At 50.5% G+C, this 16789-nt stretch overlaps 1 protein-coding gene across 1 annotated transcript; it reads left to right on the top strand.

The window, feature by feature from the left end:
* Positions 1-13177: 13177 nt before the first annotated feature.
* LOC123027160 (heparan sulfate glucosamine 3-O-sulfotransferase 1-like) lies at positions 13178-14071 on the top strand. Its single transcript, XM_044437655.1, has one exon. It carries the CDS (start codon positions 13178-13180, stop codon positions 14069-14071), a length of 894 nt encoding a protein of 297 aa, XP_044293590.1.
* Positions 14072-16789: the final 2718 nt, after the last annotated feature.

Below are 16789 nucleotides of genomic sequence, written 5' to 3'. Positions count from 1 at the left end.
TGCCTGCCTGCCTGCAGACACCAATCCTGCAAGGTAGGCTTGAGTGCAGAAGATGAGCCAGTGATCTGCAGAGCAGAGCAAGGTTTGGCAAACTCTCGTTTCTGTCTGACAGTTTATCACCTGCACAGGGTAGGTCTACGTTTTGGTATTTCTGGTGCAAACCCTCCTGAAAGAAGAGCAGGGTCTGCGAAAATCGCAAACGGGTCCTAGACGGAGCCTCGCCAGAAGTATCACGTGAAGCCAAGAGCGCCAGACAGAGACTGACTTGGGAGCCGCTCACTCAAAAGTCAGTCATGCTGGGGCGCCCCAGCACCCGTTGGCTGGACACCATAAAGAGAAACACGGGGAGGCCGTGGCCGTCCTGAATGAAGCGGCGTGAAACAGGCACGGAGAGCAAGATCCATGGAGTGGCCAAGGCTCGGACGGCCACAACGGTTTTTAGCAGTTACAATACTCTCATCCCCCCCAGTTACTTTGTTTCGAGCAGGGATAACCCTTCCACTGTTTGGGCCAGCGCATCCCATCGTCACTCCCATGTTGGCCGCAGCTGGTGAGAGTTGTGTGGACCAATACATCCGGAGTCCCACAGGTCCCCCTGCTCCAGTCTGGAGTTGGCAAGGCCGCCGTGATGCTGAAGGGAAGTAGCTGCCTTTTGGCCAGCTGTCGTCTCCAGGAGGAGGGCCCAAGGGGCGCCCTGGTGTGGGAGCGGCACTGGGACACGGGAGGTCCGGGTTCTCGTCCCCGCCCTGCCATGGAGCTTCCCAGGTGACTTCGGGCCTGTCATTCACACTCGGTCCGACCGACCCGTCGGGGGGTTATTGCGAGGATAAAATGGAACTACGTAAGCTGCCGTGAGCTGCTCACAAGGAGGAAGGAGATGGAGGGACTTCGTACATCTTAAGCCCTCGCGGGAAGATCCGTGTAAAATCTAATTCTGGCATTGACTAACGGCTGCTGTGAAAACACAGGTAGGTAAACACCTGCTGAACAATACAGCTTCGAATCGCCTTACATGTCTCCAGTTTGTTCCGAGCATCTCATTCTGAGGAACAAGTTGGCGTGACTTAAAAAACAAACCAACCCTTCTGCACTGTAACCTCATTACGGCTGAAGGGCAACTTCACCTTTTCTTGTTGAACGTTGCTGATTCTGTGCAGGCGGCTCTGTGCTGCTAGGACAGTGCATTCAAAGGCTTAACACCTTGCTTACCTTGGAGTGCTTTTAAGGAAGAAAGGCAAGATATAAATCTAATAAATACATACATACGAAGGCTTCTAGGTCGTTGAGGCCCCATCGGTGTTCAAGGATAGGCTGGACGTCCACATGGTGGGCATGTCGTGAGCGGAGCCGGCTGGTGCCAGAGGTCAGACTAGATGGCCCGGGAGGCTCCTTCTGACTTGCTCTGTTTCTGTGTTTCTGTATTTCTGGCCCTGGTCGTGGAAGGAAAGCAGGATTTGGGAGGCAGATAGGGACCAAAGAAGAACTTCTGGTTCAGGCCAGGGGTTGATTAAGCCCAGGGTTTTATTCACACAGTGGCCAGTCAGTCACCTCTTGCTTCCAAATCACAAGAAGTAGTAGCTCCTCTGTGCTCTTCACTAGTCAGAACTCACCTGGAAGACTGGGTCCGGTTCTGGGCACCAAGATTTCAGAAAGATGCAGGTAAATTAGAAAGGGCCCAGAGGAGGGCAACAAAAATGGTCCAGGGTTTGGAAACTCTGCCCTATGAGGAGAGACTGAGAGAACTGGGCATGTGCAGCCTTGAGAAGAGAAGACAGAGGGGGGACATGGTATCCCTCTAGAAGTACCCCGAAGGCTGTCACAAGAGGAAGGTCAAGCTCTCTTCTCGCTGATGCCAGAGTGCAGGGCAGGGAATAATCTGTTCAAGCTGCCACAACCCAGGTTCAGGCTGGACATCAGGAAAAGCTTCCTCTCTGTCAAAGCAACACGACAGTGGGACCGGCTGCCTGGAGAGGTGGGGGGCTCTCCCACACTGGAGGCATTCAAGAAGAAACTGGGCAGCCCTCTGAGTGGGAGGGTGTGACTTGGTGTCCTGCAACAGCAGGGCTTGGACTCGAAGGCCTTCATGGCCACTTGTAGCTCTATGATTCTATGAGTCTAAGAGCAACAAGTAGGCCGTAAACACCCTGTTCCCCAGCACGTGGCTGTGCTGTCCGCCTAGAGAAAGGGGCTTAATTTTAAGCAAGGATGCCTCCGGCTTCAGCAGTAGAACGGCATGATTTAATACCACGCTTGGTGCTGGTGGGATGCCATTCGTAAAACCCGTTCTACCCTGCTCTGGCGTCTCCTCCTACGAGGGGTGCTAAAGTACTTTCAAAAGAGATGAAACAGACCTAAGCAGAATAGCTTGCACTGCCTCAGTGGAACCTCCATATCCGAAGGCACTCTTTCTGTAAATGCCAGGTTCTAGCAGAAATGGCAAAGAACACTGTTACAGTTTTTGCAAGTGCTTTTTGGAGGATTTTATTTGTGTTGAAAAGCAAGGTATTAAAGTCGTGTGTGCAATGCTACACTGAGGTCTTACCCCACTGGGGGAAATGCATGCCCAAAAGGGGGAATAAAAGTGGCATGGAGGTGCATACGCTGCTTCATAGGACTGGAGCTGCAAAGGAGACGGTCGTGGCCATCCTTTAGATCTCACCCTCCTGCTGAGAACTCTGCCCAGCGGGGCTGAGTGCCTTCCGCTTCTTTGGATGTCCAGGTGCTACTTACTGCACGCGGCTTCAGAGTTCAGCCTTTCCCTCTGACGGTTCTTGGACTGGATGGCCCTTCAAATAGTATTTGCCTTCAGACAGAGAACTGCCCTCCATAGAGGAGGACACATGGCCACCCGACCTGCTTGCAAGGCATGGAGAGATGGACTGTGTGGAGCAGGTGGTCTTCGGAGCTGGTCGAGTACGGCCGCTCCTCAAGAGTTCGCTTTCTTTCCTAGATGTGGGGAAGGTGCTTGAAGTACTGGGGCAGGTGCTGAGCCCTTTCTCAGCATCGTTAAATAGTTCTGCATTTTTCAGCCCCCACTGACTTCAAGGTTAATTAACTTTCACACGCCCCCTTCACTTCTCAGAGCAGCTCTGAGTGCCAGAAAGCCAGAATGCTTTCTGTACATTATTTAAGAGGCATGTACAAATCCTTGTCAAATCTCTTTACGTTCCCTTTAACATCCAGAGACTCCTGTGCATTTTCACACCCACCAGACCCCAGGGGAGATCCACACAAAAGCAAAAAGCTTTTAAATGCATTCATTAAATTGGTGTGTACATCTCTGCTTTCTTCCAAGGAAATTGAGGAACTGTGCAGGATTGCCCACACCATGTTTATCTTCATAACAACCCTGCGAGGTAGGCGGGTCTGGCCCAATGACACCTGGTGAGCTACAGGCTGGCAGAAATGGTCCTAGTTCCCATTCCTCCAGGCAAAGCTTTCGTCTAGTGGTTCTGCTTACGGACAGCCTCTCATGTGGCAAAATGCGGTGGCTACGCCCAAAAGGAGACTTAAGAGGATGTGCTGATATTCCAGATGTTGAGCATTCATTCGATGGATGTGAAAGGGGATGAGAGAAAGTGTTGGAAGATGACTCTCTCCTCATCTATGAAGCTACGCTGGCTAAACAGAACATCTGTACTGTCTCTGAAAAACAGTCAGGGGATTGGGTGTGAAAAAAGCCAGGGACGGGCAGCTGTTGGGGTTAAGCCACACTTCGGACACAGGCATGTGCCCCCCTTCAGTGCAGCAGAGCTTCTAAACTTGGAGGCTTACCTGCATCTTGTGCCCTGAATGTGATTTCCATTCCTGCCTCCACCCTGGTTTTATCTAGATCCCGTTTTAACCATCTAGGGTCGAGCTACAGCACCTGCACAGAAAGGCAGCTGGGACGTTCCTTAACAGCAGCACGGATCCTCCCTGCCTGGCCCCAGTTTGCTCCTGTTTCTTCCCTCCTAGCGGCATTTGTGACCTCGAGAGAAGAAGCTGGTGTGTTTCCCCCGCTGCAGCAGCGGCAAAGGGGTCAGGATGGGACACAGCTTAGGAGTCCCGGCTCTGAGATCATGGCATTTTGGAGCTGGCTCTCTGAGTAACCCTATGCATCCCCTCAAGACAATGCTGGGAAGTCGTAGGATCGAGGCCCACTGAAATCAGTGGATTTGGTTTCAATAGGTCTCCTCTCTATGTAGCTAAGTTTGGATCCAACTGAGTGTGCCTTCCTTGGGGGACATCGAGAAGCCCCGGGGCATGTCCTTGATGGAAGCCGGACACAGGAAGCCCAGGAGCAGTGGAATCCTTGCGCCCATGAGCTAGCAAGCCCCCCAAATGTTTGCAGGGGGCACATGGACCCTTCTGATATGCCTTTGCTGGGAACTAGCTGAAAATCCAAGGAGAGGCAGAGGCAAAAGTTGGTGGAAATGCCCAGAGTATGTCATTGTGACGCTGCTTTGAGAACCTTCCTCAATTATTTAGGGGCGTCTGCTGAAATGCCAGCTTCTTGAGGAGGGTGAGTTTGAGGTCAGTGGATTGTGAACTGCAATCGAACCTGTTATGATTACCAAATGCCCTGGGTCTCCCGGGCATATAACTGGAATGTATAACTGGAGGCCAGAGCCTCTCAGCCATGAGCGTGGCCCTCAAGCCCCTGGAAACTCCCCAGCGTACGTCTCCGGGTGGGCTCAGCGTGTGGTGACTGGGCCCGTGCTGAGCACAGGCTGCGTGCAGGCAGTCATCCAACGCAACCGCACTCACACCGCACTCACGAGCAGGGGCTTGTTTGCCACCATCAGCCCCTGCAGACAACCCACGGCTTGTCGTCGAGTGCTGAACAGTGGGTTGCTTGCCATGGTTTGTTTCCTAGGCTGGGTTCAGACTAGGCGGTAACCCACATTTCAGCAGTGTCCATGGTTTGATGACAAACCAACACTCAACCCATATTCTACCCTTGAATGGAGGTTATTGTCTTGTTGGAAGCCAGCGAGTGTGAGAATTAAGTATGAGATGCTGAGATCGCCTGCTCCACTTTGTCAAAGCGAACAGAAAATCCTAGAAAAGGCTGCTACCCTGAATAAGCCATGCAGGGCTCTCTTCACAATTTACCTTTGTTATTTACAGCTGTGATAGCATGAAATTAGTCTAAACATCAGTAGAATTACACCTTCAGAACAGTACACTATTCTCTTGCTTTCTCCTTTAGAGAATCCAAAATGCTTCACATCCATTGTCTCAGGAAATCCTACAGTAGACCAGGGTTTCAAGCCGCAGTCTCACGAAACCCTCAGAACCATCTCGTGCCAGCCGTTCTCTCCTATTCAAGCCTACCTTGCAAGACTGTTGTGAGGACGCACTCTGGTGGCATGGAGGCAGGTGCATTGGGCACCCTAAAATCCTCGGAGGGGAGGTAGAATAAAAACGCGGGCGATATCGCCGTCTGGCTGTTAAGTCCTAAAGGGACAGTTTAAGGAGCTGTCCACAGTGCTGAACCCGAGCCCCTTCCGCCGCCCCTCCGCCCAGAACAGATTCGGCATCACGGATTAAAGTTCAGACTGGACCCTGGAGTAGATGCATCACCACACGGGCCTCCACGGCCGGGTTTCCTGCACTGAGGACGGCAGACTGCACCCCTCGGTTGCTCAAGCCACCATTGCTGGCTCGCTGTTCTCCCCATTCCCTCCCTCCCTCCCTCCCTCCCTCCCTCCTCCAAGGACAGCTGCTTGGAGCTTGCTTGGAGCTTGTGGGCGGGCAGGAAAGGTAGTACAAAGAGGCTGGTCCTGCTGGGCAGCTGGAGAGCGAGCCGGTGCAGGAGCCGTCCAGACTGTCGCTGAAACTTGGCAGGTAAGAATCCTGGACGGGGGTCGGAGGCAGCTTGGGTGGCCACTTCCAGGGCTCCACTGAGCCTGTTCCTCCCACAAAACTGTCCCCTTTGCCCCTGCTGATTTTAACCTCCAGCTTCTCTCGCACAAAGGCTCTTCCTTTTTGGTTCTCTGCCAGCCAAGAACCCAGTGCGGTCCGATTAGGGCTGGAGATGGAATTGAGTTCATTGCAGAGTTTCTATCCTCCAAAAGGGGAAGAAGGAAAACATCATTATGTGTGCCTTGACCCTCATCTCCACTGCTACCCCAGATGCATCTTTCAAAGAGCTAATCCAATTACACCTGCAAAACCCCTCCTAGATTCCAGCACCAGATGGTAATAAACTGCAGGCGGTGTTTCTCTTCCACCCTCAGCTTTGTTTACCACCCTGCCTGATGAAGCGTTTTGCGGAATATGAAAGCTTGCTGTGTATTTTGAGACATTTTTGTTGTTCCTAACAAAGGTGTTGTTCTAAAGTATGTTTGGGTGTTGCTATCAACTGAGAGCTAGGAAGAAAAGAGTAATGGGTGTTCGCAGTCACCCAGTGACCTAATAGTAGATTAAAATCCACCAGCCCCGTTTCATGCATTTCCCTGCTTAGAATCTATGGGTTTATCAGCAGTTTGATATATAGAAACAAGCAGGTAAAGCTTTTCTTGACATGCACAGAGGCATTATCCCCAGTTATTTCGTGCAGATTAAGTTGTTGTTAAAGGTGGTGGAGTAGCAAGAGAAAAACTAGCTAAATTTAAACTACGGTGGGGCAAAACCCATTTGTGGAAAATCATAAAGCACAATCTGTACAACATTTTCCTGGAAGAGTTTAATCACTCCTGTTTAAGTCCTTGGGGCCTGGAAGTGCCTAACTTTGCCGGGTCCCACCCGGTGTCTAATGTAGCTCATCTTTTGCCATGCTTTGGATTTTCTCAGCATCATGCATGGAGTTATGAAACTGCATGGAAATCCAGGTAATGTGTGCTAATAAAGTGGAACTAAGCTCCCTTTGGAGAACAGAATGATATCAAATACTGAGGGCCCTAACTTCAAATGTGCATGTCCGTAAAAACTGAGAGTTTTTGATTTTGATTTGCATGATGGAATGATCTGTTTCCTTTGGCTTTGCCTTCGGTCTACAGCAGAGTCCGTGCTTCTCCTGCATCCGGGTGCGGTGCCTAAAAGAAAAAGACCTGCACGTTAACCCATCACTCAGACTGGGTACTGATCTGTCACTTTAAACCCCATTCCCCATCCAAGTTTCCTCCTCTCAAATGATCCCGGGTCCAGACATGTCACCTGCTTAGCAAGCCTGGATCCTGCTACTGCCTGCAAACAGCAGGGACGCCTGTGTTAGGCAAAAGCGGGTTCCTGGGGCAGAGAAGCCGAGGTTTTTCTTGGGTCCAAGGAGTAGCTCTGTCTTCCACATCCACTGCGGTTTTTAAGTTACAGAGCAAAATAACTCAGAGGACCCTCTGAACCATCTTGCATTCCTTGCGAGAGGAAGAAAAGCAGGTTATAAACCAATGTTATTTTAAAAGGCACCAGTCCCCGCTGGAATTCCCACACACCCTCGGCGCCCTCCTCCAGAGGATGCTAAGCGGGAGAGCCCCCTGCTCCTTTTGCCCACGATCACTGCCGTCGCACACACAGCCTTTGGCTTCCCCAGCACCTGGGCGGACCCTCTATCGCCCCTGCGCAAGATGTTCTCAACTGCTAGCCTCTGAGCTGCAAGGACGGGGCCCTGCGCCGGGCAAAGGCACCTCCTGCAAGCAAAGGGCTCTTGAGCTTCTTCCCCAGCGGGATCCCAAGAAGGGACTTTAACTCTGCCCGCTGCTCGCCCTCGGCGCCTGGTCAGCGTCTCCCCCACTGCTCGCTCCAGCTCCCGTCCAAGACTGGACTGGGGACGTGCATAACAGAAGCCTTTTATAGTGCAAACTTTTACAGCCTATTCCCTGGAATTTTCCTCTCTCTTTGTGTACGATCCATTGCATGTAGAGAGGAATGCAAACTTTGCACAGGTCTTCTGTAATGAATCATAGCATCCTTTGGGAAAATATGGCATTAGCCTCTTTCTTTAAAACCCTGTGAAAGTTGCTGGAAAATGTGGGCAGCCTGTGGAAGAGAGCGTCACGCCAAGGACGCACGGACACACGGATGTCCGAGGGAGCGCCTTGACTGGAAGAGCAGGGCTGCACGGCTGGGTCTCACTGGCCGGTCAGACGGTGGGGTGGGGGGGGAGTGAAAAGATTCCCTCGCTGGCATCTTGGCTTGGATGGGAGCAGCCGAAACATTTGCTCACAGCACACCGATTTTGGGAGCTGCTTGGGAGCAAGGGCTAGGCTAGGCAAGGCAGGGCAGGGTACAGCAGAGAGAGGTTTTCTCGTCCGTCTCTTCCAGGCCTTCCAGATGTGCTGGACAGATACTCCCATCATGCCCAGCCGGCAGGATGGGGAGGATGGGCATTGCAGTCCAGCACATCTGGACAGTCCCATCTCTGGGAAAGATTGCTTTTGGGTGACATCTAAGCTGCTCACAGATGCACAGAAGGGAATTTTCTTTGGACAGTAGCTGAGCTCCTATCAGAGTCTATTACTTGGTCCTTAAAAAAAAAATTCCTTCTTTAAAAAAATCCACCAAAAATATTATCTAGTCATTGGGAAGTATAGAAATTAATTAACTAGTTCGTTAAAAGAACAATAAACTTTAAAGCCCAGCCCTTGCATTCTGAGCAGCAAAGGGTGGCTGGAACATATTGCCAAATTAATGACCCACAATGCCTGGTGTAGCACCACCCTGGGAAATCGCGGTGCAGCTCAGCCAGCCGCCTGGCGCAGCTTGCAGAGTTGCTCAGCTATGCCCTAGAAAGTCACTAAAAGTCACTGCCTGACTGCTGGAGGTCAGGGGGAGAACACCAGCTGCAGTTCTACTCTGCTTGCAAAGCAAAGGATTGCCTGTCCTCATTTACTTCCCTGCAAATTTAAACCACACACTGCCCTGCGTCCTCCTGGCCTGCCATGTTGGCCCTGCCCTCAGATGCTTTGGGTAGTGTTTCCACCAGGTGTATCCTCATCAGAGCCCTCCTGAGAAGGCAGCCCTCCTGCAAGCTTTTCCCAAGCCCTGCTCCCTTCCTTGCCTCTCCTGCCTTCCTGGAAAACAGAGACACCTCTCCTGTGTCCCCTTACATCTTAGCTGCGGTTACCTTGGCGACACGCTGTGCACCACCTGCCCACTCCTGGGACCCCAAACGTGTCATAACCTATCATTAGCCGGCGTTAGGAAGTGGAAATCATTCCCCACTGGAGGGATCTCTCATTAGAGCAAATCAACAAGGCGTCCCGAAAACAGAGGGTGAGGGTTAGGGATGACGTGGCAAGCGCACTGGATGAGAGCGCATGCGCCAGCCCCACATCCATGCAAGGGGCCGGGTTCGGTTCCCAGGGAGGCTGGCAGCCTGGATGACTCTGGACATCCTCTGCCAGTCCTCGGGGTAGGGAACCAGCGGGTCCCTGGACGCGGCTGGGCTGCAACGCCCATCACCCAGTATCGGTCCTGCTGGCTGGGGCGGAGGGGAGCTGCAGCCCAACAATATCTGGAGGGCTGCAAGCAGCCCATCCAACGCACCAGGCAGCCTCTTTTCCCCAGGTGTCTTCAAACTACTTCTGTCTGGGACTGATGGGAATTTCCATCCCCAAAACCTGGAGGGCACTGGGCTGGTGCGGCTGAGCTTGATGGACTCCAGGTCTGGCCCGATATCAGGTAGACAGAGGTCTCTAAGTCTCCGCCTTGTCGCACGCCCATCTGGAGGCCTGTGTCCCTCCCTTGCCGGCCGCATCGCTTTCCCAGCCCTGCACGGACAGGTTTGACCTGCCATGGGGGAGCGGCAAAACCCAGAGGGAGGCTCTGCTTTGCAAGTCCCCTTAAAGGGAAGGAAAACGGCAGGGATGCAAGCCAGGATCATGCACAACAGCTTTGCCCATTTTGTGCACACTGCCATTGTAGGAGAGACCACCACAGTGAGGAATTCCTGGGCTGGCCACCTGCAAAATTGAAAAGAAACCATTCGTTCAAAATGTACTGAGAGAGAGAGAAATGCACATGTGCAGATTGTATGCAGAGGTGTGTCCTGAGAGCCTGGCTCGTGAAGATTTAAGGGCCTGCAAAGCTCAGCCGACTCGGCCTCGCAAGGCCTGCCGCAGTCTGAAATTTGCCAGACTGGAGGCAAAGCATGCTGTGGAGCCACAGGTTCCTCCAGGGGCAGCGGTGGGGCTCATCAAACCCTTTCAAGGGGCCGCATGGCACCAAATGACGCCACACTGGGCCCTGGAGAGGAACTTAGGCCACTATGCAGCAAGAACCCAGGGCTCCAGTCTCCTGAGTCTCATTTACAAGGAAGAGGCGAGATGGGGCTCTCTTATGCCCCCCCCCCCGCTGGGGTGGAGTTAAAAGAGTCCTTCCTCACTGGACGATGAACCAGAGCAGCCCCACCTCACTTCTCTCTGTGTGAAATCGACAGAGCTGCTCCAGAGACGGCAAAGCCTGAAAAATCTTGCTGCTAATGGTAACTCTGGATGCCGCAGTTTGCCTGCTGGACAAGAGCTCGTGGTGCCCAGCCCATGGAGGGCTCGTTTCCCTTTAATTGGCAAGAAAGTGGGGGGAAATTCCAGGAGACTTGCAGCTGGGAGGGATTTTTGCCTCTCTTTCCACAGGCTGCACAGCCTTCTGACCCCGCAGGGAAGTCGGGCAGGGAAGCTTTTCCTAAGCACCTTTGCAGAATACATTGGTGTGCAATGTGTGTGGTCTGTATTTCTAGGAGCATCAAGGTTTGGAGACCTTCTTCCCTACAGCCCCCTCCAGACAAAAAGACTTCCATCAATACCAGTAGAAAGATACCTCAACCTTTAAGTGCCCTGCTTTTAGGACGAGGATAAGGAAGACTAGAGGAAAGACCTCGCAGAGTGCCCAAATTCCTTGGAGGAAAGTCAGTATAGAAACATGGATAAATCCAGGCACATTTTTCTCCAAACTGACCTGCCCGCTTTATCTCTTGCAAGCTCCAGCTTCCCCTTGCTGCAACTGCTGGAGGAGGAAAGAAACCACAGGGCAGCCTTAATTCCCGTATTTTTTCTGGCCAGCTATAGCTGTGGGGATCTGGGCAAAGCCGAGCAAGTTCAGATTTCAAGGTTTCTTGCCACTCAGTAGGATTCATGGAGCTCCCTGCTGTTGCCAACTCGTCCTTCCTTGGGCACTCAGGGTAGGGTGTGTGACTTTCTCTTCCCCATTATCTGCACAAAACCCCTGTGAAGTAGGCAAAGCGGAGAGGGACTGGCCCAGAGCCCTCTGGTGAGCCGCATCAGCTTGTCTGGGCTTGAACCCGGGTCACCCCCGTTCTAATCTGACCCCTGATACACCACACGGTCCTGAGAGGGAGGGAAGTGGTAGAACAATTCCTTGCCCTGCTGCTTCTGGGAGAATCTAGGCAGAGCCGGTGCCGCTTCTCTTCCACTTCCCTTAAATCCTGTGGTCAAGAATGGAAAATGGAGACTAGGCGCTCTGGTGAAGATCTTATCATAACGTTGCTGTCGACAAATCTGCAGTATGCTAGGACACCACGGAAAACCCCAAATGCTGCTCCCCCAGAAGCCCTCTTTGCATTTCAGGGGGTCATGGTTTATATGGTTGCAGCGGTTTATAAGCCACCCGTGGGAGGCATAAAAACCACCCCCTGGGAAGTGGGGAGGGGCTCAGATGGCATACCAACCCCCCCGCGCACACACACCGGCTTAGCAAGTTGCGTGAATGCCTGCTGGTACCTCAGAAGCCAGGCAGCCAACCCATAGAAACCTGGGGGCTTTAGTTTCTTGCTTTTCTCTCCAGCTTGCAGAATTCAACTTGTAGTAACATAATTATGCAGAACAAGATCAGTTATGTGATTTTCCTTAATTTATGCATAACTCCGCTTACTCAGGCACTGTATTTTGGGCAGCTCTAATGTACAAAATCAGGTCTATATAATTCAGTATCAAGATGCATAAATTAATATTCAACATTGAGTTATCTAGATTTTTTTAAAAAAGAAAACTTCTATGATACAGGGAGTTCAGGCATCACCCCCACCCCCGCCTGCCGAGACCATAAAGTGACAAGGAACAGATGCTCACAGAGAAAGAAAAAGTTCCATCCGACAAATAATGCAACCTTTGACAGAGCCTGAACAGTTTCAGAATTATTTTTATCCTTTGAAACTGAGATTGCTTGTAATCCAGTCCTCCAGCACATGCCCAATTCCATCTGCTATAAGAGGAAGGTGACGCTCTCGGTGGTCACAACTCTTGCACACGTGGAATTCTGCTCAACTGCTTTCTCTACATGCCTTGTCTGCATCTGAATGAAGCATGTGTGTTATACATTTACTGTACATGCTCACACACCTTTTGTGGAGGCTCCACAATTGCAGACGGATAAAGCAGAGAGTGGATAAAAGAGAAATGCATTCAGGTTTGCATTTTAATGTGAATTTACCTAATTGCACTTTCCAAATCACTAGATGAACTGAAACTCAGTTAGCATTTGACCTTTATACTTCTCTAGGTTTTGCAATGGACTTCTCCAAATGTACAGGCATATTGGCTGGGGAATTCCGGGAATCACGTAACCTTTTTCTGTCCAAACACACATTGGAATGTGCGAACCCAAAGTCTAACCCTAGCCCTCTGAGAGATAAAAGGCAGCTCACCCCGTCTCTGATGGAAGCTTCCCCACCAACATCACTGAGGATTTTGCATAACTTAGAGGAAGCAAAGAGTCGTGCAATCCAGTGCCAGCATCTTAATTGCCATCACAATCCAAGTTTCATTTTAGGTAGCTGTAACTACACTGTAGATACTACATGCACCGCAGTTTTTGCACCCATTTGGAAGAGCTCTTTTGTTACCTGTGTGTGTTTAGACGATACAAGTCTACGGACAAGTCCTGTTGATTTTAATCTTGCTTTGTGCGGCCCTTTTTGAGCCAGCTAATAATAATAATTCTCATTTCCCCAGATGGCAGCGACTGGAGGGAGGCTGTCAATCAGAGAAGGCCCTTTGGTTGAAGTAGTTTGGGAAATTCGCATTGCAGGACTCCAAATCAGGAACAGGGCAGCTCTTGGCCATCGTGGATAGAAGTTGCCCTGCAAGAGTAGCTTTATCTAGCAAAACCCTTCAGATCCAGAAGAGTCGTAAGTGAGGAGGGTCCTAACAGGCCCAGATATGGAGTGGCTGTGCTAAAGGAGCAGTGTGGAAGCCGCCAATATTACACACTGACTCCGGCGTGTCCCATCTCCGTTTCAGAGATGGCCAGGGCCTGCTTGCTGATCTTGGTCTTGAAGATGTGTGGCATCCATACAGAGGAGGAAACAAGGAACTTCTGGGGCAGGGAAAGAAATGACTCGCAGGTCCCAAGTGAAGAGTGGAAGCAACGGCTGCCCAAAAGTATAATTATTGGTGTGCGGAAAGGAGGCACGCGGGCTCTGCTAGAGATGCTGAGTCTGCATCCCCAGGTGGCAGTCGCCCATTCTGAAGTGCATTTCTTCAATGTGGAGGAGAATTACCACAAAGGATTGGGATGGTACAGCCAGCAGATGCCAGTTTCACACCCCACTCAAATCACTGTGGAGAAAACACCAGGCTATTTCTCCTCCCTCAAGGCTCCAGGAAGGATCTATATGGTAGACAGCTCCATGAAACTCCTCCTGATTGTGCGGGACCCTGTGGAAAGGTTGGTGTCCGATTACACCCAGATCCTCCACAACCGCAAGGCTCAGCACAAGCCCTACAGAACTCTCGAGCAGCTCCTGTGGAGGGGCGAGGAACTAAACACCAGGTATAAGGCCATGCAGCGCAGCCTCTATGCGCTACACCTGGCTCGGTGGCTGGAGGTCTTTCCTAGGACACAGATCCACGTGGTGGATGGTGGCAGCCTCATCCGGGAACCTCTCTCAGAAATGCGCCATGTGGAGCGCTTCTTGGGACTGGAGCCTTACCTGAGCCCAGACAACTTTTACTTCAACCAGACGAAGGGCTTCTACTGCCTTCAGGCAAGGGGGCATCAGCGTTGCCTGGACCAATCCAAAGGGCGACCCCATCCCAGAGTAGATGAATTACTGCTGGAACAACTCTGCACTTACTTCAGTGAGCACAACGAGAACTTCTTTGCCATGGTGGGACAGACGTTCAACTGGTGCTGAGCCCTGCCTGGAAGCTTGCTGCTGATCAACTGGGATTGGATAATTAGGATGGAAGCTCCAGGTGTTTAGGATAAGTTCTTTCTCTGCTGGATGTTTGTGCGCCTTTCTTTCAAATAAGCTGCAAATTCAGTGAAACAAAATTTCAAGGAAGAAGCAACAGGAAGCAGGTGGTTGTTGAGGCACCTGGAAAAATTATGGGGGGATGGATGGACAACAGAACTACTGGCCATTTTTCCCTGACCCTACAGCAAGGCAATACCCTCTTTTGCTGTTATGCTGTAAGTCAGAGGCATTGAACCAAGGGCTGGAGTCAGTTTTCAGGCCAAAATGGGATTGAAACATCCCAAATGCCAGCATATTTCGACTAAAGCTTTTACTGTCAGAACTAAGTCTTTCAGTCTTTTAGACTGTGGAAACTATGTGAATCCAGGAAGCTACCCTGGACTCCACGAGAGTTGGGATGGGGTAAGGCCAGTTTGGGACTGGGTTCAGCCTGTGGAGCTGAAGTTCAAATGTGAGCGCCAGGAGATATTGTTGTGATATTGCTGGGGTTCTATTCCTAGCAATCGTGTGATAATCCAAAAGATGAAAAGATTCGTGTATAACTTCCCTGAATTCCCCCAACACAAGCAGTTTGCAGGAACTGAATCCCAAGCTTTCTCTGACATGCATTCAATTCTCAGCATCTGTAAAGTAAGAAATTCCATTTGTGTTCAACAGAGGGCAGCAATTCTCCATACAATAAAGTTTTCTAGTATTAATCAAAGATTAATACAGGATGACAGGCAGAATCGACTGTATTCTAACTGTAGGAGGATGCCTTAGAGTTGGCTCACCAGCTCAAGCAACTGTTCCTGGCAGCAGCAGCTCTCTGCCAGCAAAGATACCAGAGACCCTTTAACTAGGAAGGTGAACCCAGGACATTCTGCTCGATGGGCTTACCCTGAAGTAAAGCTTACAAGATCTGGCTGCAATTTTCTCTTGCAGCAGGAGAGAGAGGCACATTAGACCACCAGTATTTATATTAAGCAGCATGAAAGGAACTGGATGAAATTAGATTAGCTTTTGGGCAGCCTGTTTCAATAACAGCTGCTCCTGTGGAGTCCACGTCCAGGTTACCCCTTAATCTTGCCAACTTTCTTTTCAGGAAGCACCATCACGAAAGGGAGGGCAGAGGATCAGACCACTGAGGACTAGGTCAGTCTAGAGACACACCAGCTAAAGAGCTCAAGCCCAGCTAACATTGCACATGACTTCTTTGCTAAGGCAACTGCACCCAGATGCCTGCATTATCATCACATGCTACTGGTACATGTACGTATAAGCTTTTGACAGTAGTGTATAAAGCCCTGAACTTGGGGCCAGGATACCCGAGTATGCCTTCTCCTTTACCAAACTTCCTGGTCACTGAGAACCTCAGCAACCCAACTCCAATTTGCCTGGACAAAAGCCTTCAGCATAGGAGCTCCATCTCTGTGGAATTTCATGCCTCTGGGAGTGTGGCCAGCCACCAACATTGTCTTTTTCCTGGTGCTTCCAGAAAATATCTTTATTCCAGGAAGGCTTCCTGGTCTGGCCAGCTAGTTTTATTCATACGGCTTGAACTTTCCCTGATACCTGTCTTTGGAGGGCAGACAAAGCCTTCGGACCTAGTAAATAAATTCTCCATTGCCGATTCTTGCAGGTAAACACAGTTCTCCGTAGCAAGCTCATCATACAGACAGCGCACTCTGCACTGAAGAGTGCTGCTGACAGCTCCAGTCCCTTCGGTGCTGAGGCAAAGGAGGCCTCTTCTGCCTTCCAGTTGTTTATAAGTCCAAGTTGATCAGTGATCAGAGCAGTGACATCCTCAAGACTCCTAGCCAATGAACACCCTCTGCCACTGTAGCATCTGGCGCTACACTCTACTCCGGCAAGGAGCATGCTCATCGTCTTCCATGACTGTGCACAGCTGAAGCTGCTAGTCAAGGGACAGCGGGCAAACGCCCCCACTGAGGAAACCAGTCTGAACTCAATGGCTCATTTTGTTATCACATTCAAGCTGACATAAATCTGGACCTTATTAGTCAAACGGCTTTGTTAGCACTTGTCACCATGGAAGCATCACGATCTAAATTCCTAAGGGCTGCTGCACTGCACCCACCTTCCTTGCCTTACTTGGCAACCTGACAGCTGTTTTTCAAAACACATTTTTAAAACAAGATATATTAGACAGGAATACAGTGAACAGAAGTCAGAGCATTTCTGCAAATTATTCCTAGAGACTGCAACCATTAACTAACTCAGGGAGAGTACATACAGAGGCATGTCAACATGTCAAGAGCCTGAAAGATATTCAAGGAAATACAGGTTTACAATATATGGACATATGGGACTCTTATGCTACTATAATTTGTCAGCATTGTGCCTGAAATTGTACTGTTTGAGCAATCCTGAGTAATAATGGAAAGACCCTTAGTTCTCAAACCGTAATCTGATGTGTAACCAGCTTAAGAACTTCTGACATGCAGTCTAAGCACATACTTGCAAGGATGCCAATATAACCAGCAGGCTATATTGGTTAACATTTGCTAGTTTAGCATTTTGCTACCTTGTCTATTATAGCCCAGAGCAGCATTGGTAAAGCAGTAGGTAGCCGTGCCGATTCAAGAACAAGGCTAAATTCAGTGCAAAGTCAACCAGCCAGAGGCAGGTCACCAGCAGCAAAAGATGCTCTTG

This window comes from Varanus komodoensis, unplaced genomic scaffold (genome assembly GCF_004798865.1).
Source record: "Varanus komodoensis strain SLA01 unplaced genomic scaffold, ASM479886v1 scaffold30, whole genome shotgun sequence".
NCBI classification, from domain to species: domain Eukaryota; kingdom Metazoa; phylum Chordata; class Lepidosauria; order Squamata; family Varanidae; genus Varanus; species Varanus komodoensis.
Note: the sequence above shows the minus strand (reverse complement) of the source record. Positions and strands in the feature narration are given on the sequence as shown.

What these genes read in the sequence shown, in the direction of transcription:
- LOC123027160 (XM_044437655.1), top strand. Translation starts at nt 13,178, where the DNA reads ATGGCCAGGGCCTGCTTGCTGATCTTGGTCTTGAAGATGTGTGGCATC.